The sequence below is a fragment of the Cervus elaphus genome, chromosome 28 (assembly GCF_910594005.1).
Source record: "Cervus elaphus chromosome 28, mCerEla1.1, whole genome shotgun sequence".
NCBI lineage: Eukaryota > Metazoa > Chordata > Mammalia > Artiodactyla > Cervidae > Cervus > Cervus elaphus.
In genome coordinates, this window is record NC_057842.1 from 44658957 (window position 1) to 44684451 (window position 25495).

At 38.4% G+C, this 25495-nt stretch overlaps 1 protein-coding gene across 7 annotated transcripts in view; it reads left to right on the top strand.

Annotated features, from left to right (window-relative positions):
* Positions 1–25495, top strand: part of PDSS2 (decaprenyl diphosphate synthase subunit 2) — a 273201-nt gene that overhangs the window by 164677 nt on the left and 83029 nt on the right. For all 7 annotated transcript variants that reach the window (XM_043889762.1, XM_043889763.1, XM_043889765.1 and 4 more), the window contains one exon: positions 11968–12042. In XM_043889762.1, the coding sequence (XP_043745697.1) occupies positions 11968–12042 (75 nt within the window). The remainder of the gene's footprint in view (positions 1–11967; positions 12043–25495) is intronic.

Sequence of the window (25495 nt, forward strand, 5' to 3'; positions counted from 1 at the left end):
TAAACATCCTCTTTAATTGTTTTCCTTCAGTTTTTCATTCTCCTTTTACCTGTTATTTCAGAAAAATTGTCATCCACCTTTTGGCCTTCTCTTTACTTTTTTTAAGAGGAAAAATAAACCAACAAAGTTTACTTGGAGTTGAAGAGCTAAAACTTGGTATATAAAAGGAGAATTATAATAGAAATGAAATAGGCATAGGAAAGAACCAGTGTATCTATCCTCATTCTCTTATTGAACCAAATTTCCCTGTAACTATCAGCATTTAAAGATCATTTTAAAATATTTCCTATTTAGTTTTGTTTTTCTGTTTGTTTAGTTGCAGGTATTGTCAGATTGTGGTTTTCTATCCAATTTTTTGGTTACAGGTATAAGGTATTTCTAATATTATGGACTAAATAAGCTTTTGTGGGTTGCCCTGGAAACCGAGCCATCATTTATAACCTTATATTTTGGGAAAATGTAGTTTGAGCTCCAAAAAATTTACTTAGATAAAAATTTTAAATGTATTACAGTTGTAATCTGGTGCCTGCTCTATTAAATTAATACTGAATTTGGATAGCATAAGCAAAAGAAAATTTAAGAGCATCCAAAAGGATCCATGTGACTACTTTTCATTAATTATAGTGATATAACTTTGGTTTTAGCATTTCCATCATTTTCTTCTGAGTTGTAAATACTCAACGAAAAAATTCACTGTAAGCCCAAGTTGGCTTACAGGGCCTTAACCCAGAAGCAAATTTTATTTATTTAGCAATAGTGATTGGGAAGAGCCCTTTTCTGGCAGCTAATGACCTACTGGAGGACTTGTGTGCCCAAGGCAAAGCTGAAGGCCATTAGCCCAACAGGTCATTAACTGACAAATGCCTGACCCTGAGGTCATTTCTGATATTGTAAATTGTGAAAACATTAAAGTGGGTTGTTGGAAAGTATGGTTGTGCCAAGGAACTTTCTTTTTAAGAATTTTGGAAAATACATTGAGTTGTTTGTTGTTATTCATGTGGCTTAATTGTCTTTGTTCTTTGTTCAAATCAGATATCAGTAAACACTAAAACTATGCTATGTGTGTCTGTCTAATCTTTAGTTTTTGAAGGACAGTTTTCCTATTTAGAATATCAGATTAACTACTTTATTGCTAAGCAGCTACACTCTCATGGATTATTTATGTTTTCATAATATGTTAAGCTTTATAGCATTTATCTATTTTATATTCCTTAGTGTTGTCATATAAAGCTACAAAGAGACATGGAAATAGCCCTGATGTTGAAGTGTGTAGACCTAGTTCCTATCTCTACCTTTTTTTAAAAAAATTAGTCATTTAACATTGGAAAACTCATTTTATCTCTCAGAATTCCAGGTGAAACCTTTTTCTCCAGATTGTTTATCTAATGTCTTAATACACCATTTTGGAAATGAAATTAGAAACTTCATAAGGTAGAATATATAATAGTTATTAAAATTAGCACCAGACATTAAAAGAATAGCAGCTTATACTTCTGAGTATTTACTGTGTAGTAGACACTATTGTGATTTTTGTATATTAACCTATATAACCTCTCCCGAGACAAAGGAAAGAGCTAATTTCCTTGCGATAACAGTGCTAATAAATGGTAAAGCTGCTGTCTAAATCCGGGCAATCCAGCTTTGAAATCCTCATGCTTAACTGAAGAAGAAAACAAACAAAGAACCATGATAGCTTTTTTGCCAGAAATTTTGCAGTTAGAGATATTGGAATTTATAATATCTTAAACAATTAGTGGTTTTTAAATAAACATTTCAATAGAAATATCAATAAGGCTTTATAAAACATTTTAGAGAAACAACTACTAAGCAAAGGCAACTTGTTTTCTTAGTTTCCTCATCTATAAAATAAAAGTAGCATTGTTTCCATCCCCGGCCTCCTTACCGGTTCCAACATTCTGCAGTTCTGAGTGTTGTGGGAAAAAGTCAAAAGCTACAACATACAACCAGATTCTGAAAAAGACATTCAATATAAAGAAAAGCAGTCAAGAAAAAATTTTAATAAAATCAGAGGTGTAATAGAGAAATCAAAATATTTTGTAACGATCAGAGATCTTGAGATTGGACATGCATATTTCAGCAATCTAAAGTAATACCCCAAATTTATGAACTCATCTTTATGGCCGATTTGTGATGAGAAACTTATATTTTGTGATGAGAAGCTTCATTTTTTTCAAGTAGTTTAAGCCATAAGGTGGTATACAAATGAAAACAGCAATTGAACAGAGTGGTAATTGTGCAAATTTATTTTGAAATAGTTAAGATTTATACAGTGAATTCACACATTAGAATAGTATTGATAATTCAACAAAAATTTTTATGTTTGTGTGCTAAGCATTAGAGACGGAGATATCAGTTTAAAAGTCAATTGTGTATCTTTATAAATTAGAGAAATTCTAACCCAAGGATATTAATTATTTGATTCAAGGGAACAATGCAGCTAGTCTCAATTCTATACTACCTAATTTTTTTTAAAGGAGGGAAAAATGGATTGTCTTAATTTTCTAGAATGCAGTATTAGTAGGGCCCATTATTTTTAGAATTTCATTAAATCACAGATTTTGAAGAACTGTGAAGGTATTTGGAAGAAATACAATTACAGTTTTAGACAAGATGCATGGATTTTTAACACATATGAGTCATGCTTTTATTTCTGTGACTGCCTTTGAAGTGCAGACCTTGGGATGTCTCTAAATTACAAACATCTGCCTTTCAGTATGGCCCAGTTTGAACAGGAACTGATTGTGCTGAAAGGTGAATTGTGTTACCCAATAGGACATGGTATCCCTGGAATTTGCAAGGTGTATATGTGAATCCCAAAAGAATGCTGAAGTTTTTAACTCTTTGGCCAAATGTGGTCTAAGCCAATTTGTTTTCATGAATCTAATACAATTACAGCTAATAGTCAACATCAGTAATATAAACCAACAAGACTGAGATGTACCCTAACAGAATATACCCTATAGTACCCAAGAATGATTTTGTTTTATCCTGCCTTTGTTTACACTCAGTTGATTTACTTGTTTTTGGTATAAAGTGATAAAGAAATTAGCACCTTTACAAATATGTTTCAGAATAGCAATGTTTAAGCTGCATGTCAGAAATTTGGGGATTTTGCAATTAACATGGCTAACCAAGGGGCTGCCCTGGTGGCTCAGTGGTAAAGACTCTTCCTGCCAACGCAGGAGACGTGGGCTCAGTCCCTGATCCGGGGAGATCCCACGCGCTGCGGAACAGCTAAGCCTGTGTGCCGCACTGTTGGACCTGTGCTGCAGTGCCCCGGAGCCGCAACTACTGAAGCCTGCGTGTCCTAGAGCCCGTGCGCCACAGCAAGAAAAGCCACTGCAACGAGAAATCTGCACCACGATGAAGAGTAGCCCCCCTCACTGCAACTAGAGAAAAGCCCATGCAGCAAAGAAAACCCAGCACAGCCAAAAATAATTAAGAATAAGTTAAAAAATTTTTAAAAGATGGCTAAGGTATTAGCTATACATGACAGTTATCAGCATGATATAATGGTTCAAGCCACATATCAAAGTATGAGTCATATATGACAAGCCATGGGCTGTGCATGACATCAGCATGATGTGAGATGATGGTTCAAACCACAGGTCACATCCTGTTTTTTGGTGGGTGGTGAAATCGATTTAGTAAGTCACTATTTTTTTTTTTTTTAGTAAGTCACTATTAACACCTTTTTTAATGAAATACAAAAGAAAATAGGAATAATGAAACCTTTGTTTTATAAAACTTTTCATTCATTTTTATACATGCGCATGTATGCATGTACTGTGTCATGATGTAAAATACAGTTCTTACTCTGGGTTACCATTTAAAAATTTTGAAACCCAGTACCACTGGGCAGTGTCCTAGCCAGCAGCATCCTTTCAGTTGCATGAAATACTCTATTATGATTCTGGTGTTCTGAAGATTCACACTGTGAACTTCTCAAAAGTGGAATTAACTTTTCAGTAAAATCATACTTGGAAAACATCACTTAACATCACTGAGAGGGCCCTCAAATGAAGAAGCAGTGAAAGCAAAATGTAGGTTATTGGCCACATGGGGAAAAGTGTGCAGATCACTGAAATGGCAGGCATTATTTTCTTCAGAGAAAGTCCAGTCATAACAAGGTTTGTTGTTGTTGTTGTTGTTGTTAGTCGCTCAGTCGTGTCTGACTCTTTGCGACCACATGGGCTGCCGCACACCAGGCTTCCCTGTCCGCACTATCTCCTGGAGTTTGCTCAAACTCATGTCCATTGAGTTGATGATGCTCTCCAACCATCTCATCCTCTATCACCCCCTTCTCTTCCTGCCCTCAGTCTTTCCTGGCATCAGAGTCTTTTCTAATGAATCGACTCTTTGCAATAGGTGGACAAAGTATTGGAGCGTCAGCTTCAGCATCAGTCCTTCCAATGAATATTCAAAAGCATCTCCTTTTTCGTTATCTCTTCTGAAAAGTTTGATCTTGATGTCAGCATTTTAAATTACCCACCACTTTTTCAGGAACCTAATTATCGTTTAAATAAATGATATTTGTCACTGCTCAGTGACAAACACAGCCAGTCATACACCCTCATGCAAAAAGTAAGCAACTTTTGGATTACTTTTGTATTGCTAATAAAAGAAATCCACATTTTTGGCTAATTGGCTATAACTTGCAATTGGACGGGCCTCGCTGGTGGCTCAGACAGTAAGGAAACTGCCTGCGATGCCGGAGACCCGGGTTCAATCCCTGGGTCAGGAAGATCCCCTGGAGAAGGCAATGGCAACCCACTCCAGTATTCTTGCCTAGAAAATCCCATGGACAGAGGAGCCTGGTGGGCTACAGTCCATGGGGTCACAAAGAGTCGGACACAACTGAGTGACTAACACACATAGAGTTGCACATTATAATTGACATTCCTTACAAATGTGCACAGTTTAGGTGCACATTTAGGTATTTCTGATCTTGGGGCTTACTGCTGATACAGTTACCTCTTACCTAGATAAGCAAACTGAGCCCCTAAGAAGTAATTAGCCTCCAACTAATAAAAATAAATGAAAAAAAAAAAAGAAGTGATGCACTGGCCCAAGGTCATGCAGCTCATCTGTGTATTATCCTTCTAGGTGATCAAAGACAAATAAATGGCCTTTATCTCTGTATGGCTATCACTTCTCTCATTAATACAGTGCCAGGTACATAGTAGGCTATCAACACATGTTTTTGAAATGAGTGCACTAGCCAATGTAATATTAAATTTCAAACTTTACATGCAAGCTGTTTTCCTGAACTTGTGGACTATTTGTTTTATCAGCTGTGATTTTATACTTTTCTGTAGTTCACTGAATTTTCATGAACCCTTTTGACAAATGTTACCAGTAGTTAGAGTTTATAAACCAATGTATCAGCTGTTCTAAATTAAAAATTAAGATTATCAATTTGCTTAGTTTTTGCTGCACCTGTCCTACTGGTAGTGCCATTTCTCTCTCTGCTCTTCCCCCTTAGCCAGAAAGAACTTCCAGCTCACTCGAACAGATTGCCATCCCTCCCACAAATAAGCACGGCCTTACACATTTGGCAGCATTGAAAAGACTCCCTTCAAAAAGCCGAGTTAGAAGCGTCTTCCAGAACTCCTGTGAGTTAGTGGTGTGTTTGCTGCAACAGACTTTTATCATTGTCTTCATTAAACCTGGTCCTTGTCTGGTAGAAAGGAGTGGAGAGAGCCATTCTCTCGTAGACTTCATCAGTGGCTTATTAAAGCCACTCATTTATCCTAATCAGCATACAGATTAGGGCTCATCTGGGTGGTTTGTGCCCAGGTGGTGAGTGAGCAGATTCACCCTTTCTTTGGCCACTGCTGCTGCTCCCCATGTTCTTCAGAGATTGCTTCTCCACTGAGGCTGCCAGCCTGGAAGCTCTGGCCGGGTACTGAGGACTGAATCCACCTGGAACCAGATAGTTTGTTTACACCCAGTTTGTAAATGATGAAGTGCTTTACAAATGTTAGATATTACTGGCCTCTATGGGAGAGCGTTCATCCTTTACCAGTCCTCCTGTACCTTACCTTGGTGATATAAGTAAATCTCCATCTTTAAAAGTCTCTCTCAAATACTTTGTGCTCCATTTGAATGAAGAGGAATGGAAGTGTGAAGCGAATGGCTCTGATTACCATTAGCAGGCTATTTGGCATCCTTTACCTATAAAAATATTTTTCTGTAAAATGTTTTCACTGACAATATAATTTCTGTGGCTTAAAAAAAAATTCTTGATGATATCCCTTCAAATGCCAAAGCTCTTTGAAAAGGACATATTTACACCGAGTCCATCTTTTGTTCCTCCCAAGATGTATATGAGAATTAATTCTCCCTCAAGGGTGTTTTACCTTTGCTCCCGCTTCATGCTTTGCTATTTGTTCCTGGGGGCTGGGGGAGGAGTGCAATAAATTTGTGCATAATTAATGCCATGAGCACGGCAGATGCATGCACACACATGACTGTTTCCTCTGCTAGCAGCTGTTAAGAGTACTAAAGGCCGAGGGGCTGTGTGTTCATTTGCTTCCCAGATAGCATGATGGATCATATGTTGTCCTGTCATTCCACACTGTAGTAAAAAAATAATCATTAAAACAACCTTCCCAGTGCAAGTTTTTGAAAGATTATAAAATCTTTATAAACTATAAAGATTATAAATAGATTATAAGACTATTATAGTCTCCACAGTTTTAATATACCAAGCAGATTAAGTACATAGCGACCTTTTTAAAGTGAATTAAAATACAATTATACCACCTTCTTACATCAACTCAGATAGCTTATGATGGCTTAAGTTTCATTTGAGCCACATCAGTTTGTAATTAACATTTTTCTAAAGATTTGGTTGCATTTTACTTTAAATTTAGGATAGGCGCTCCTTTGCTCAAACCAAAGAGGTCTGGTTTACTAGTGAAACATCTACAACTCTGTTGAGCCTGTTCCATCTGTCAAATGCTAACTGACAGTACTCCTGAATCACATTTATTGAGAAGGGCACAAGTTGTCTGCACAGAATGCTTATCACCAGTTACTGATCTTATTTTTGCTAATACAGGGACTTTCAGTTGCTATATTCCATAAATCAGTGTGTGGACACAGCTTAGCTTGAAACCTTTCTGAGGCTAAAACAGGATATGCCTTCTCCTGTCCCTCTGCCTTAGAAGTAGGTTTTCTGTTGTATCTGATTATAAAAGCAAATATATAAAGGGGGGAGAATATGTAATTCACTATATAGTAAGTGATTATAAATTTAAGCAAACTGGAAAAGTTGAAAAAATTTTAATTAAAAACATCTAGAATCTTACCACTTACAGATTGTATTATTATTAATATTTTGTTGTATCAGACTTTTCTCAGCATACATAAATATTGATTGAGCTGATTTTTTTAAAAAAGAATACCTGTCCTGTTATTCTGTTTTGTAACCAGCTTTTCTTTTTCTTTTCCTTAAGAATATGTTACTGACATCTTTGTATAGCAGTGAGTGAGGATGTTTTTTGGTCATTACCACCTCCTACTTCTCTCAATTTCTAATTTTTAAGATGACAATTTTATTACAGCTCAGGGCATAATAATCACAACACTTTAGTTTTTCAGTTGAAAAAATTGTTGAATTGTGGTTACCCTCGCCAAAAGATAAAGAATGAAGCAATTACATATTCCCCTGCAACTGGTAAAATTTGTCCTGTGAATTAACCATTTAACAAAGCCGTTCCAAAGATCAGTTATATCGGATCTGTAATTGTGCTAAGGTTCAGCTGCATGTAAAAAATACCTAATCTTTAATCTTCGGTGAGAGAATAGTGATTAAAATGGGAAAAGATCAACATTTTGCTTGAGAACAGCAATTTGATGTCCACTTCATTTCCTATGCAGCCTTCTCCCTGGTAGCCAAAAGCAAGGTGGCAGGAGAAACCCGCTCATAACACTGACATTGTGAGTGGTTCCGACTTCTGGCTCACTGAAATCTAAGGTGTTACTTAGAAGATGGGGAGATAGTGTATGACATTGCTGTAGAGTCAGACTTAAACACATGACACAGATCATTTTTGTGCAAAAAGCATTTTTGCATCTGCCTGTACAGGTAAGCTATTCTGCTATTCTCACAACCTCTAGAAATGTAGAAATGAAGAAACATGTTTCCTATTTGATTACTCTGTAGGCAGTAATAAACTCTCTAAAGTTTATTATAAAGTAAACTTTATAATATTGATAATGACAGTCATATAATCTGAAATAATGATTCAAAAAACTGTAAGTCAGTGTTACAGAGACCTCTGATTTTGGTTAAAATAGTCTTCATGTGTTCAGTTGTTGAATTAAAATCCACTTTCTTCCCAAATATCTGGACACATTTTAATCTTGGTTTCCATGCTGTGCCTTTCATCTGTCTAAGACTTATATTGTACACTCCCTGAGACTATGTTCCAGATTCTCTTCGAAGTGCTCTACATACTTACTCATTAGAGAAGGAAGGAAGCAATATGGTCAATTATGCCATTATTGTTTTTTTGCAACTTTGCACTTAAACCTGTTATTGTTCTGAATTCAATATATATGAGTTATTTCCAAGTATTAGAGCCCTTCAAGACCCAGAATTTAGCAATGTGACCTTTAATTGACCCAACTAGGACTTCTTTGCCAGTTGGTGGAGTGGGCTGCCAGTCATTATAGTTTAAAAAGTGGAAATGACTTAAAGTGATTTAAAAAATAGAAATAATTTCATTATAATTTCAGATATTAGAACCAAGAGGGATTGGGTACAAAGTTTCACAAAGAAAGTGATCATTAAAGTTTAGTTGGGGGGAAAGGTCCATGTGAAGAGAACAGATTAAAAATAATATCATGAGCAAAGATGTCTCGTCAGTTTACAAAAAAAGCAGTTTTCAAATTAATTTCTTCATTATAAATACTAAGATTTGCATTTCTAAACTCAGGATTTTAAAACTGGAAGAAACTTCAAGGAATTATGTTTTGCAACCCCTGCCCCCGCCCCCCATTTAATAGTTGAGGAAAACCAAGATTCAGAGAAATAATTGATTTGCCCCAAATCTCACAGTGAAATTGGTAGTTAATGCCTTGGAGTAAAATTTAGATCTTCTCCCTTGTAGTGTTTTGCTTTATTTCATTACAGCTCTCTAATCTGTTGGGCTTCTGAGGGTGGCTAACTTCAGGGCTCTTTTTAGCCTATCTTTTTCTAATAGAAAGTATTTGCTTGCCCCCCCCACACCACCCTGCCCTAGGGCTTGGGACAGAAGTCCTTGAATCCTTCTCAGGGTCACCTCTATCTAAAGCACCAAAGTGTGGCAGTTAGGCTGTAGGTTCTTCTCTGGCTATCATTATCCTTGCTACTGTAAATTTTAGATAGGTTGCCTAAACAAATCATTTCTCAAGAATCTGAGGCAGGAGTCGGGGGTGGAGGGGAGAGCTCATTAAGCAAGTGCCTTTTAAAAAAATTATTTACTTATGGCTGTGCTGTGTCTTTGCTGCTACATGGTCAGTGGCTTCTCTTGTTGCAGAGCTTGGGCTTCAGTAGTTGTGGCTCCTGGGTTGGAGCCCAGGCTCAGTAGTTGTGGCACATGGGCTTAGTTGCTGCATGGCATGTGGCATCTTCCCAGATCAGGGATTGAACCCATGTCTCCTGTATTGGCAGGTGGATTCTTTACCACTGAGCCATCAGAGAAGCCCAGGAGGTGCCTTCTTATATTTAAGTACAGTAAACATCTAAACAGGTGAATGCCTATAGTAGTAAGACATGTAATGAACAAAAAAGATCGGATCATTAAATGTTCTAATTAACATATATATGGGCTGATAGCCCTATCATCTTCCTAGAAATAGTTGTGATTCTGAAGGAGAATGGTACACATCTCTTTTGGGTATAATTTTAAAAGTAAACATTTCAAGCAGTGGAAAGATACTTAAGTGTGTGCTGGATAAGTCATTTTTGTCTGGGACACAAGCAGCTCCCTTAGGCTATCCTGCTTTCTATACTCTCCTACCTTCCTGGACTTGTTAACCCAAGCAAGTCCAAAGTTTTTTCTTTGATGGCTGTTGTTGGCAATGGAGATATTATATTCTGCTTAAGCAAGGAAGGTCATTTGGAAGTACAGGTCACTTATAAATGATAAATTTGTAAATACAGGTATATTTGCTAATTGCATTAACAGAAAAAGAATCAGAAAATAAATTGTTTTTGTTGCTTCTTCCTGGTCTGGAATTTCAGAAAGTAAGGGAACATAACTCTGGTTATCCAAAACCAGGTCCACTGTTAAAATTAGTGTTGGAGTTTCTTTTTGTAAATCCCTCTTCACTTTACCAGTGCTGATCTCAGACCTCAAACTGTTTCAAAACCATAACATTTCTTAGTGACTGATTGATCTGTATTATATGTCCAGCCATCAGAGGGACCTTGGGATGTTGCTTGTGTAAACTGTAATCCAATCTGATGCTGTGCATTTAGTTACAGTCTTTCATAGACCTATTGGCGATACTCTATCCTCCTGGATTTGAGAGCAGAGCTTATCTGATACCTTCAGGGGGAAAAAAAATCCATTCATTTTTCTCTTTTCCCCACTTAAATAACTCAACACATCTGGTAACACTGTAGGATCATTGTCCTTGTAGTTCCTCTGCAGCTTATATTACTACAATATTTCTTAAGTATTTGGTTACCTAAGGGCAATGCAATTAAAAAAAAAAGACTTTGTATAGGTCTTACAAATTAACCCATCTGCAGAGCTAGAAAAAAATATCCCTTTAATCAGCAAAATTTCCGTATCAGCAGCCTTGTGTATGTTAAGCAGGATGAATGTAAATATAAATTTGGAGATAAATGCTTATGTGTTAAAATTTTAAAGCATACCTTTCTATAAACTAATGTCATTTACCTCTAAGAAAATGTTTATTAAATCCAAGGTACCTGAGGTTGAAGTATCTTGTTGTTTGAGTCTGTATCCTTTGGCTTAATAATGTCTTCAATTACAAGAATGATAAAAGCTGAAACAAAATCCTTTAATTCAATCAGAACTGAGCTAAATTTTAGGAAGCCAAGAGTGGGAATTTGATATAAGACTGCATAACATAGAGAGCTAAAAATACAAGATAATAAGACTTGGTAAGAAACAGATAGGGTTGCCTTGAAAATTGTTGTTTGAAATGGCTGCATTGAACGTTATAATAAATACCACTATCTTATCCTCTTGAACTATGATGGTTTATGCAAACAACTCTAAATTGTAGAGTAGTTCCAAGGAGACCATTCACTGTTTTCTGCTTGTTTTACATTCTGGAACAAGTTCAAAGCTTTTGATTTTGTTTGATTTTTTTTTAATAGTCTAAGCCTTGAAAATAATACAGGTTAGATGAATACAATTTTACTATTACAGTTCTATTAACATTTTCAGTGTTGTAGTACATTTGACCCAAGGGCCCTATACCAAATATATCCACAGTACATTTTTAGTGCAACAGAATGAACACATTAGAAAGGTTAACTGTTCTTTTGCTTTTGCTTTTCTTTCTGTGTTAAGTATGAAAACTGGCATTGTGATGGCTCCCAGAATGGGGATATTGAAAAAGTATCCACCTGATAGAAACAAACATTCAGAAAATAAATTGGGTTAAGATTTTATTCATTATCTGAAATTTAAACTTATGTTAAATGTGGCTATTACTGGATTTTCACATATATTCATTAAATGCTATGCTTATAAGATTTTTTTGTTTAAATTATGACTGGAAAAATTGGATCACAGCTCTAATATCCAGGTGGACAATGCCATTGCCAGGATTTTTGTGCATAACCCCCCCCCCCCCTTTTTTTTTTCTATCAAACACAATACTCCCTTGCAACTGAGCCTCCTGAGGCAGTCTGAGGTAAAAATGGGGATACATTTTTAAAATTCTTCTGATTTTATTTTTCTTGTTTTTTAGGTTGTGGAACTTATAGCAAGTGCTCTTATGGATTTGGTACAAGGAGTATACTATGAAAATTCTACTTTAGCAAAGGTAAGGATTTGGTACTCATTATAAAATGTTAGATTAAAAATCCTCATGGCAGAACTAGAATTGAGCGAAAATGTCATTCTTGTTTTGTGTTTAGATTAGTGTTTTGGCTACAAATTCATGGCCATACGCTTAGTACATAGCAGATTTAGCCAATTAAAACAACCTCTTATCCTCTGGCTGGATTCACAGTCTGCTCCGTCTGCAGCAGCCCAGTAGGCACCAGGATGCTTCTGGCTGGCAGGTAGCACTGTCAATAAGGCAGACAGGCTGGAGAAGCAGCTCATGGCTCATGGTGAGGTGGCTGGACCCAGCTTTTCCTCAGGAGAAGAGGCTTTCCATGTCCCAAAAGTGTGGATGTGATCCCAAGAAGGTGACTGTTGGGGGCATAAGGGAGGAATGTCTTTTATATCCAAGATCTAGAATTTACTGCGCTATTAGATTCTTTCTCTATGATAAGATGTAGAGTGATTGCACAGTTGGATTATTTTGATTAATTTTATAGATCTAGAATTAAGGTTTTTTGACTCATTTAGCAGGACATCTCAAAAAGGTTATGTTTTATTTCCTTAAAATGCAGTTATTTCATTTCAGCAGGATATTGAATGTGAAGCAATTGCTTCATTGACCACCACCATCATTTAACATGTTATATGCTATTATAAGGGACTCCTTTATTAGTGTTTCATTATTCTAACTTCTTTAGCTTTCTGCATTAGCAAGATTCCACTCACTGCAAATTAGAAAAAATATGCATGTATGCACATCTTAAGCTTTTTGACATTTCCATTTGAAAAAAAGATAAATTTTACTGGAAGTGAAACATAGGGCATGAGCAACCTGGATGTGAAATTTTAAATTTAATAGTATAACCCAGGGATTCTGGATGGCTCAGAGAGTGGTTAGCGAAATATGAAGAATTGTACCTGGAACATCTGCTAACATTTGGTTCAGGGAACACAGTTCCTGGCAGGCATATCTTAACGTCACCTAAGTAGCATCGTGCCATGTGGGGATGGGATATATGACCACTGTAGACCCCATTTGCTGTGTTTTTCAAAAACATGCCATAGTTCTCTGCCACGGCTGAGGGTAAAAACTTCGTAAAGTGGAGGACCTGGTGTGGTTCCACTCATAAAAAGACGCCTCGTATAAAGTGTGATGCAGATGATGGTAGGTAAGCATGTAATGGGCAGCCCTGGTGGCTCCCGCCACTGCAGGAGACCTGGGTTTGGGCCCTGGGTCAGGAAGATCCCCTGGAGAAGGAAATAGCAACCCACTCTAGCAATCTTGCTTGGGAAATCCCATGGACAGAGGACCCTGGCAGGCTTCAGTCCACTGGGTCGAACGGTGTCCGACACAACTTAGTGACTAAACAACAGCAAGCACATACACTATGGTAAGTAATTCATGAGTGTCTTCCTTGAAGCCTTCACAGGAATCCTGCTAGCGGAGACTGCTGCTCTGCCCATTTTATATCAGTGAAAACTGAGGCTTAGAAAAGATTAAGTAATGTGCCCATAGTCATACAACTTGCTAGTTGGTGATTTGAACTTAAGAGCTCAGCTCTTAACCTCTCATCCTGTACCTTAATGAAACCTGATCTGCGAGCATGCCTCTGCCATACCTGAGATCCCACCACATATGATGATTGCAGTGACCTCTTCTGGCAGTTTTGGAGAAGGAAATGGCAACCCACTCCAGTATTCTTGCCTGGAAAATTCCATAGACAGAGGAGCCTGGTGGGCTGCAGTCCATGGGGTCACAAAGAGTCAGACGTGACTGAGTGCGCATGCATGCTTCTGACAGTTGAAGAATTGTTTTTCCCCTGGGATATTTCTAAGGTGTTTAATAGGTTGGTGCAAAACTAATTGTGGTTTTAGCATTGTCGAAATTTGCTGTTATTGAATACGTTCTTAAATAAATGTGATTATGTTATATATCGGGCTTCCCTGGTGGCTCAGATGGTAAAGAATCTGCCTGCAATGCAGGAGACCTGGGTTCGATTCCTGGGTTGGGAAAAACCCCTGGAGTAGGGAACGGCTACCCACTCCAGTATTCTGGCCTGGAGAATTCCATGAGCTGTATAGGCCATGAGGTCACAAAGAGTCAGACATGACTGAGCAACTTTCACTCACTCACTCTTCTAATACATCATTTTAATGCGCATTTCTTGCTTTATATGTTTTTGCTAATGACTTATTACTTGCTGCTTATTTTATATTTATTTTAGACTGTGGAAATGATGTTAGACAAAAAGCAAATTCTAGCAATTTTCTCATTTGAATTCCAAATGGCTTGGTTGTAAAGCAGCAGAGATAATTTGCAGCATCAACAGCGCATTTGGTCCAGGAACTGCTAATGAACATACAGTGCATTGGAGGTTCAAGAAGCTTTGCAAAGGGGACACGAACTTTGAAGATGAGGAGCGCAGTGGCCAGCCTTCAGTTACAACTACACGAGAAGTTGCCAAAGAACTCTCTGTCAGCCATTCTATGGTCATTCGGCATTTGAAGCAAATTGGAAAGGTGAAAAAGCTCCCTAAGTGGGTGGCTCATGAACTGACTGCAAATCAAAAAAATTGTTCTTTTGAAGTGTCATCTTTTCTTATTTTACACAACAACAACGAACCATTTCTTGATCGGATTGTGGCATGCAAAGAAAAGTGGATTTTATATGACAACCAGCGACGACCAGCTCAGTGGTTGGACCGAGAAGAAGCTCTAAAGCACCTCCCAAAGCCAGACTTGCACCAAAAAAAAGTTCATGGTCACTATTTGATGGTCTGCTGCCTGTCTGATCCACTGCAACTTTCTGAATCTTGCAGACACCATTACATCTGAGAAGTATGCTCAGCAAATTGATGGGATGCATGAAAAACTGCAACGCCTGCAACTGGCATTGGTCAACAGAATGGGCCCAGTTCTTCTCCACAACAGCACCCGACCGCATATCACACATCCAACACTTCAAAAGTTGAACAAATTGGACCACAGAGTTTTGCCTCATCTGCCACATTCACCTGCCCTCTTGCCAACCAACTACCACTTCTTCATGTTCTCCACAACTTTTTGCAGGGAAAATGCTTCCACAACCAGAAAGCAGAAATTTCTTTCCAAGAGTTCATCAAATCCCAAAGCACAGATTTTTATGCTACAGGAACAAACTTATTTCTTGTTGGCAAAATTGTGTTGATTGTAATGGTTCCTATTTTGATTAATAAAGATGTGTTTGAACCTAGTTATAATGACTCGAAATTCACAGTCCAAAACTGCAGTTACACTTGCACTAACCTAATAGTTCCATATAAGATATTAATGTTTTGTAGTTAAATATCTGTTAAGTTTTAAGTGAAGTGTTACTGTTGATTTTAAGGTTCTTGACTTACTTACTCTTACCATTTGTCCACTATAGTTGCTGCAGTTTATTAATAACTTTGTGAACATTTGTTAAATACTTTCTCTATTTCAGGCAGACCTACTGGCAACAACAATAATAAATGCTTAGTACTTTACAGTTTGCTTATGCTTTCTACATAACCACCTATGAAAAGGGTATAGAGGAAAAAGCCTAAAATTCAGAGATTACAAATGCCAGGAAAGCATAGTATCTGGAAATGGTTAACGCATGTTTGACAGTGACATGCTCTGAACCCAAGTTTTTTTGACTCCAAGTCCCATATAATCTTTCTTCCTGGGAAAGAGAAGAGAGATAGCAACAAAGTCTTCGATGAACCACCTGTTAGTGGGCACCAGTTGCTGACTTTGATTATTTAGTAAATTTTACTCAGAAGACTCTAGCAATGCTTTGTTATCTGCCCTCTTTCCCCGCCACCTTCCCAACACTTCAGAATTTTTGTAAGCAGTTACATTTCTGAATATAGCCAAACCATTTAAAGAGCTGTTCTTTTTTTATAACGGAAACAAAAATGCATAGTTGAACTGAAGCAGTAGAAGTGCTTCTTGATGCCTCCGTTTGCTCTCTAGGACCAATTTAGGTTAACCACATTTCCCTTCTTAACCAGAAAAATTCTGGGTTTTTTACCCTCCTTCTGAGTATGCTTTCCATTGCAGTGGTTCTTCAAAATTTGGTTTTTCTAACTTGGCCCAGGAATTACTTCAGAGGCAGAGAGAGCACTGCCCCACATGGAGTGCCTTCAAGGTTTTCATGTTCTGACATGATTGGGAAGCAGCCACAAGTGGAGGTCATGTGGAAAGTGAGTTGCACAACCTCCTCGCCTGGGGCCAATTCGTACACAAAAGAATTGCTTTGTGATTTAAAATGAGCTGCAAACCATTTCATCTCTCCAGGGATAAGAGGATACAATAGTGGTCTGTTTTCTCCCTCCTTAGTGCTCCTTTCTTAGTGCAGTGACGAAGAAGCTGGGTAGTATAAAAATAGCTTTCTGTGGAGTAGTATCTCTGTGACTAGAGTAGATGCATTAAAACAAATGGAGGGGAGTTGTAACTAAATATGTTAAAAAATCACCTTCTCTGGAAGTTTGTAGAGTAATTACCTAATCCTCCTTAAAACTATGAAAATTTATGTGACTTATGTTAGTAATGCTTAACAGATTGTATGTAAATTGGGATTCAGTGTTATTTAGAAAATTCATCCTTGTTCTATCCTTTGCAAATAGCATTTTTATTTTTGTATTTTTGCTAGTTTGTGAGCCATTTTTTCCTTGCAATAAAAATTAGTCAGTGCTTTTTTTAGTGTTTATATCTTTCTTCCCTTTACCTGTTTTTTTCTTTTCTTGTTAACTAGTTAAACAAAGAAGCACATCAGTTTTAAAAATACACTTTAAATGGTCATTTGCCATGCTAAAAGTTCCCTAGTTAATTTTCTATTCATATTATTCACTATGCATACTAAATATTTTATAGTTTAGCTAAAGTTGCTTTGAATCCATAGGCCATTATATCTAAAATCTTTTTAACACAATTATGTTATTATTATAGCTTAGTTTCTAATTAGAAAAGTAAATACGTGTTCATTAACTAAAAATTGACAGCACAGAAAAAGGTTGAAGAAAATAAAAATTATTTTATATAAGCCATCCCTCAGAAATGAATCATGATTACATTCTAGTGTATTTCCTTCTAGCTTTCATTCTGTATTTCTCCCATTTTAAAAAAATTTCTCCCATTTTTGAGTTATTATTGTATATGTAATTTTTTCATTCTGATTTACTTCCCAGGATAGTCATTTTTGTTACTAAAAGTCTTCAAAATATCTAATGGCTATTTAATATTTCTTCATTCTACTGTACTATAATTTACTGAACCATTCCACAGTTTTTGGACACTTTATTTCCTTTCCTTTTTTTTACTAATGTAAATGATATTATGATGAACATTTTAGTGTATATAACTTTGCTCTATTTCATACTATTTGCTAAAAAAAGTTCTGAAAGTGACATTCTTGAATTAAAAAGTAAGAATATTTTTAATATATCCCTATACTATAGAAAAGGCAGAGAAGGCAATGGCACCCCACTCCAGTACTCTTGCCTGGAAAATCCCATGGACAGAGGAGCCTGGTAGGCTGCAGTCCATGGGGTCGCTAAGAGTCGGACACGACTGAGTGACTTCACTTTCACTTTTCACTTTCATGCATTGGAGAAGGAAATGGCAACCCACTCCAGTGGGTTTAGTGTATATAACTTTGCTCTATTTCATACTATTTGCTAAAAAAAGTTCTGAAAGTGACATTCTTGAATTAAAAAGTAAGAATATTTTTAATATATCCCTATACAGAAAAGGCGGAGAAGGCAATGGCACCCCACTCCAGTACTCTTGCCTGGAGAATCCCAGGGACGGGGGAGCCTGGGGGGCTGCCCTCTATGGGGTCGCACAGAGTCGGACACGACTGAAGTGACTTAGCAGCAGCATGCAGAAAAGGACTACTGTCCTTAAAAAAAAAAAAAAAAAACCTGCTTGTAACTTGGATTTTAGAAATGTTTCCCCCATTCTCTAACTGATAAGGGCAGTTCACTGTACCTAAACAGTTTCTGCAAACAATATGGTTTATATTGATCACGTACTTTCCTTCTGGGAGTCTAGAATTTTGGTACATGCTGGGCAGAGGATACCTACATCGCCAGCTCCAACCAAAACCCTGAGGACTGAGTCACCAGTGAATATACCTGCTAGACAGCATTTCACGTGTGTTTTCATGTGTGTTAATTCTTGGAGTAATTAATCACATCTTTTGTGACCCCACCGGAAGAGGAAGAATTCTTAACACCTTACACCTGGTTTCCTCCAATGTTCATCTCATGCACCTTTTTCCTTTGCTGCTTTTACTTTGTATCCTTTTGGTGCAATAAACCGTGCCTGTGAATTCAACTATATGCTGAATCCTGTGTATCCTCCTAACAAATCCTCAAACCTGGGAGTGATCTTAGGAACCCCAACACTGCCTTTTTCTGATTTTTTATTATTTATTTCCCATACACTCCTGCTCCCTCGTTAGGAATCTAATCAAGGTCCTCTGTAAGGCATGTGTCTTCAGTTTCTATTGCTGTTGAAATGGGGAACGGCAGACTTCTTCCCTATTTTCAGAGGTTCTGCTCATGTTAGCTCGACTGCAGCCTCAGGAGTTTGTTGTTTAGTCACTAAATCATGTCCAACTCTTTTGGGACCCCATGGACTGTAGCTTGCCAGGCTCCTCTGTCCATGGGATTTCCCAGACGAGAATACTGGAGTGGGTCACCGATTTCCTTCTCCAGGGGATCTTCCCAACCCAGGGATCAAACTCACGTCTCCTGAGTTGCAGGCAGATTCTTTACCGTTGAGCCACTAGGGAAGCCGAGAGAGGGTTTTAAAGAGAATCAAGTTCTTAACTGATTTTAACACTGTCGCTGAAATAGTAAAGATCGATTCTGTTTTTTTTCCTAAACACATTGTATTTTTAGTAGATTATTATTTTATGAGGAATATCATTGTTTTATGAGGAATATCATTGTTTTGTGGGGCAAGATAACTTCCATCCACTTACTTGTTTTATCTTTATGTTTATCTTTTTTTGACTCTTGTGCAACTTTCAAGTAAAACATGGAAATAAGCTATTTCAGTCCACTAGGAAGTTGTACATTATCTCTTATTTGCAAAAACCTTACACCACCATCTAATATATAATAAAGAGATAAACAAGCTAGGTTTTTGCCATTGAAAACCATAACAGGAGGAAAGTGTGAACAAAAATTACATCTGTTTGGGAAAAATAAAAAAATATTAAGATCATGATACAAGCACTTAAGTATCTTTCATATTTACCCACATAGTTAATATCTACAGTGCTTATCATTTATATGTTGATCCCAATTTCCATGTGGTATTTTTTTTTCCTTCCTAAAAGTTGAATTTTAACACTACTAATAGTGCAGGCCTGCTGGTGATTAATTCTTTCTTTTGTGTGTCTGAAAAACTCTACTTCAACACTGCTTTTGAAAGATATGTTCACTGGATATAGAATTCAAGATTGATAATTTTTTTTCTTTCAGTGTTTTAAAGGTATTGCTTTATTATCTTTTCACTTATATTGTTACCAAAGCTGCTGTTATCTTTGTTCTTCTGTACATAACATGTGTAAATTTCTCTGGCTGTTTTTCTGATTTTCTTTTTACCACTGGTTTTGAGCAATTGGATTATGATGCCTTGTGTCATTTTTCTTTTTATTCTCATGTTTCTTTTGTCTGTGGTCCTTTGAGCTTCTTGGTTCTGGTGACTTTATTTTTTCTAATAAAATTTTGAAAATTTTTGTTCATTTTATCTTAAAATATTTTTTGATCTTTCCTTCTTTCCCTTTTATCATAGGGATTCCAGCTACGTGAGTAATAGACTGCTTGAAGTTATCACAGAGTCCATTATGCTGTATTCTTTTTTTTGTTCCCCTGTAATTTTCTTTTAGTGTTTCATTTTAGATAATTTCTGTTGGTATGCATTCAAGTTCACCAGTTTATATCTTCCATGCTTCTGCTTAACATACTTAGTATTTGTTGTAGCTCCCAGACCACATGGAAAATATTTTACTATCCCTATCTACTAATTCTATCATCTGTGTCATTTCTAAGTTGATTTCAGTTGACTTATTTTACTCCTCATTATGTGTTGCTATTTTCCTGCCCATTTGTTTTTTCTTGCGTGCTTGGTTATTTTTGATTGGCTGCCAGACACTGTGAATTTTATTGTGTTTGATGCTAGACATTTTTGTGTCTCTATGAATATTCCTGAACTTTCTTCTGGAATGCAGTTAAGTTACTGGAAACAGGTGGATAGTTTCAGGTCCTACCTTTAAGCTTTTAGGGGATCAGAGTAACATTTAGTCTAACATTTTTCCCACTGCTAAGGCAAACCCTTCAGAATACCCTACTGATACCCTGTGAATTGTTTTCCCACTCCAGCTGACGGGAGCAGGAGCTATTCCCAGCCCTATAAATTGTTCACCACATACCTTCTGAATGATTCCCCCCACCACACACACTTTGTAGTTTCCTTGCACCTACTGGCAATACTCAGCTTGTTATTCAGTTGTTCAGTCATGTCCAACTCTTTGTTACCCCATGGACTGCAGCACGCCAGGCTTCCCTGTCCTTCATCATCTCTTGGAACTTGCTCAAACTCATGTCCGTTGAGTCGGTGATGTGATCCAATCATCTCGTCCATTGTCATCCCCTTTTCCTCCTGCCTTCAGTCTTTCCCAGCATCAGGGTCTTTTCCAATGAGTCAGCTCTTTGCATCAGGTGGCCAAAGTATTGGAGTTTCAGCTTCAGCATCAGTCCTTCCAATGAATATTCAGGACTACTTTCCTTTAGGATGGACTGGTTGGATCTCCTTATAGTCCAAAGGACTCTCAGGAGTCTTCTCCAACACCACAGTTTGAAAGCATCAATTCTTTGGTGGTCAGCCTTCTTTATGGTCCAGCTCTCACATCCATACATGACTATTGGAAAAACCATAGTTTTGACTCTACAGACCTTTGTTGGCAAAGTAATGTCTCTACTTTTTAATATGCTGTCTAGTTTGATCATAGCTTTTCTTCCAAGGAGCAAGCATCTTTTAATTTAATGACTGCAGCCACCATCTGCAGTGATCTTGGAGCCCAAGAAAATAAACTTTGTCACTGTTTCCACTGTTACCCCATCTGTTTGCTATAAAGTGATGGGACTGGATGCCATGATCTTAGTTTTTGAATGTTGAGTTCTAAGCCAGCTTTTTCACTGTCCTCTTCCACCTTCATCAAGAGGACCTTTAGTTCCTCTTTGCTTTCTGCATAAGGGTGATATCATCTGCATATCTGAGGTTATTGATATTTCTCCCAGCAATCTTGATTTCAGCTTGTGCTTCATCCAGCCCAGCATCTCCCATGATGTACTCTGCATAGAAGTTAAATAAACAATATACGGCCTTAAGGTGCTCCTTTCCCAATTTAGAACCACTCCAATGTTCTGTCCCCAGTTGTATGTTGCTATTGACCTGCATACAGGTTTCTCAGGAGACAGGTAAGGTGGTCTGGTATTCCCATCTGTTGAAGAATTTTTCCATAGTTTGTAGTGATCCATACAGTCAAAGGCTTTAGCAAAGTCAATGAAACAGAAGTAGATATCCTTCTGGTTTCTCTTGCTTTTTCTATGATGCAACAGATGTTGGCAATTTGTCTCTGGTTCCTCTGCCTTTTCTAAATCCAACTTGAACATATGGAAGTTCTCAGTTCATGTACTGTTGAAGCCTAGATTGGAGAATTTTGAGCATTACTTTGCTAATATGTGAAATGAGTGCAATTGTGTGGTAGTTTGAATATTTTTTGGCATTGTCTTTCTTTGGATTTGGGATGAAAACTGACCTTTTTCAGTCCCATGGTCACTGCTGAGTTTTCCAAATTTGCTGGCATATTCAGTGCAGCACTTTAACAGCATCATCTTTTAGGATGTGAAATAGCTCAACTGAAATTCCATCACTCCACTAGCTTTGTTTGTAGTGATGCTTCCTCAGGCCCACTTGACTTTGCATTCCAGGATGTCTGACTCTAAGTCAATGATCACACCATCATGGTTATCTGGGTCATGAAGATCTTTTTTATATAGTTCTTCTGTGTATTCTTGCCACCTCTTCTTACTATCTTCTGCTTCTGTTAGGTCCATACCATTTCTGTCCTTTATTGTGCCCATCCTTACATGAAATGTTCCCTTAGTATCTCTAATTTTCTTGAAGAGATCTCTAGTCTTTCTCATTTTACTTTGCCTCTATTTCTTTGCATTGATCATTGAGGAAGGCTTTCTTATCTCTCCTTGCTGTTCTTTGGAACTGTGCATTCAGATGGGTATATTTTTTCTCTTCTCCTTTGCTTTCCCTTCTCTTCTTTTCTCAGCTATTTACAAGGCCTCCTCAGACAACCATTTTGCCTTTTTGCATTTCTTTTTCTTGGGGATGGTTTTGATCACCACCTCCTGTATGATGTCATGAACTCTGTTCGTAATTCTTCAGGCACTCTATCAGAGCTAATTCCTTGAATCTATTTGTCTCTTTCATTGTATAATCATAAGGGATATGATTTAGGTCATACCTGAATGGTCTAGTTGTTTTCCCTACTTTCTTCAATTTATTTCTGAATTTTGCAATAAGGAGTTAATGATCAGAGCCACAGTCAGCTCCCAGTCTTGTTTTAGCTGACTGTATAGAGCTTCTCCATCTTGGCTGCAAAGAATATAATCAGTCTGATTTTGGTATTGACCATCTGGTGATGTCCATGTGTAGCGTCTTCTCTTGTGTTGTTGTAAGAGTGTGTTTGCTATGACCAGTGCATTCTTTCGGCAAAACTCTGTTAGACTTTGCCCTGCTTCATTTTGTACTCCAAGGCCAAGTTTGCCTGTTACTTCAGCTATCTCTTGACTTCCTGCTTTTGCATTCCAGTCCCCTGTGATGAAAAGGGCACCTTTTTTGCTGTTCGTTCTAGAAGGTCATGTAAGTCTTCACAGAACTGTTCAACTTCATCTTCTTCAGCATTAGTGATTAGGACACAGACTTGGTTTCTGTAATATTGAATGGTTTGCCTTGGAAATGAACAGAGATCATTCTGTTGTTTTTAAGATTGCACCCATGTACTGCAGTTTGGGCTCTTCTGTTGATTATGAGGCTACTCTGTTTTTTCTAAGGGATTCTTGCCCACAGTAGTAGATATAATGGTCATCTGACTTAAATTTGCCCACTCCAGGCCATTTTAGTTCACTGATTCCTAAAATGTCTATGTTCACTCTTGCCATCTCCTCTTTGACCACTTCCTGTTTACCTTGATTCATGGACCTAATCTTCTAGGGTCCTATGCTATATTGTTCTTTACAGCATCGGACTTTACTTTCACCACCAGACACATCCATACCTGAGCGTTGTTTCCACTTTGGCTCAGCCTCTCCATTCCTTCTGGAACTGTTTTCTCTGCTCTTCTACAGTAGCATATTAGGCACCTACCAACCTGGGGAGTTAATCTTTCAGTGTCATATTTCTTTGTCTTTTCCTACTGTTCATGGGGTTTTCAAGGCAAGAATGTTGAAATTATTTGCCACTCCCTTCTCCAGTGGACTACATTTTGTCAGAACTCTCCACCATGACCTGTCCGTCTTGGGTGGCCCTGCGTGGCATGGCTCATATTGAGTTAGACAAGGCTGTGATCCGTGCAGGCATTTTGTTTCATTTTCTGTGACTGTGGTTTTCATCCTCTCTGCCCTCTGTTGGATGAGGTTAAGAGGCTTGTGGAAGCTTCCTGATGGGAGGGACTGGCTGTGGGGTAAACTGTGTCTTGCTCTGGTGGGCGGGGCCATGCTCAGGAAATCATTATTCCCATTTTCTGTTGATGGGTGGAGCTGTCTTCCCTCCCTGTAGTTTGGCCTGAGGTCAAACTGTGGTAGGGTTAATGGAGGTAATGGCAACCTCCTTCAAAAGGACTTAGGCCAGCACGCTGTGGCTCCCAGGCCTATTGTATTCAGTGCCCCTGACGGTCAACCTCTGCCTCCGCCAGAGACTCCTGGACACTCACAGGCAAGTCTGGCTCAGTCTCTTGTAGGGTCACTGCTCCTCTGTCCTGGGTCCTGGTGTGCGCAAGGTTTTGTTTGTACCCTCCAAGAGTCTGTTTCCCCAGTCCTGTGGAAGTTCTGTAGTCAAACCCCACTGCCCTTCAAAGTCAAATTCCCTGGAGGTTCTCAGTCCCTGCTAGATCCCCAGGTTGGGAAATCTGTTGTGGGCCCTAGAACTTTTGCAAAAATGTGAGAACTTCTTTGGTATAATTGTTCTCCACTTTGTGGGTTGTCTGCTCTGCAGCTCTTCAGTGGGGCTAATGGCGACCTCCTCTAAGAGGACTTATGCCACATCCTCTGCCTCTCAGGTCTGCTGTAGCCAGAGCCCCTGTGTCTGCAGCAGGCCAGTACTGACCTGTGCCTTTGCAGGAGACACTCAAACACTCAAAGGCAGGTGTGGCTGAGTCTCTTGTGGGGGTCACTGCTCCTGTCCCTGGGTCGTGTGCCCTCTGAGCATCTCTGGTGGGTATGAGGTTTGTTTCCAAACACAGTTTCACCCCCCTACCGTCTTGTTGGGGCTTCATCTTTGCCCTTGCACACAGGATATCTTTTTTTGGTGGGATCCAATATTCTCCTGTTGATGCTTGTTCAGCAGCTAGTTGCGATTTTGGTGTTCTTGCAGGAGAAGATGAGCGCACATTCTTTTACTCCACCATCTTGGTTAAATGCTTGGCTAAAGAACTGTATTAGGCCATTTTGAGGAAGTACTTATTAGTAAACTTCAATTGCTACTATGTCTACAACAGCACGCTGAGTGCTACTAGAACACTCAAAACAAAGCTACCACAAAAAACACACAGGTGTTCTTGGGGATCTGATGATACATATGTGTGTGTGTTAGTCACTCAGTTGTGTCCAACTCTTTGCAACCCCATGGACTATAGCAACCCCATGGACTATAGCAACCCCATGGACTCCTCTGTCTGTGGAATTCTCCAGGCAAGAATACTGGAGTGGGTAGCCATTCCATTCTCCAGGAGATCTTTCCATCCCAGGGATTGAACCCAGGTCTCCTGCATTGCATGCAGATTCTTCACCATCTGAGCCACCAGGTAAGGCCTGCTTGAATTGCAGCTATATCTACAACAGTATGCTGAGTGCTACTAGAACACTCAAAACAAAGCTACCACAAAAAACACACAGGTGTTCTTGGGGATCTGATGATACATATGTGTGTGTGTTAGTCACTCAGTTGTGTCCAACTCTTTGCAACCCCATGGACTATAGCAACCCCATGGACTATAGCAACCCCATGGACTCCTCTGTCTGTGGAATTCTCCAGGCAAGAATACTGGAGTGGGTAGCCATTCCATTCTCCAGGAGATCTTTCCATCCCAGGGATTGAACCCAGGTCTCCTGCATTGCATGCAGATTCTTCACCATCTG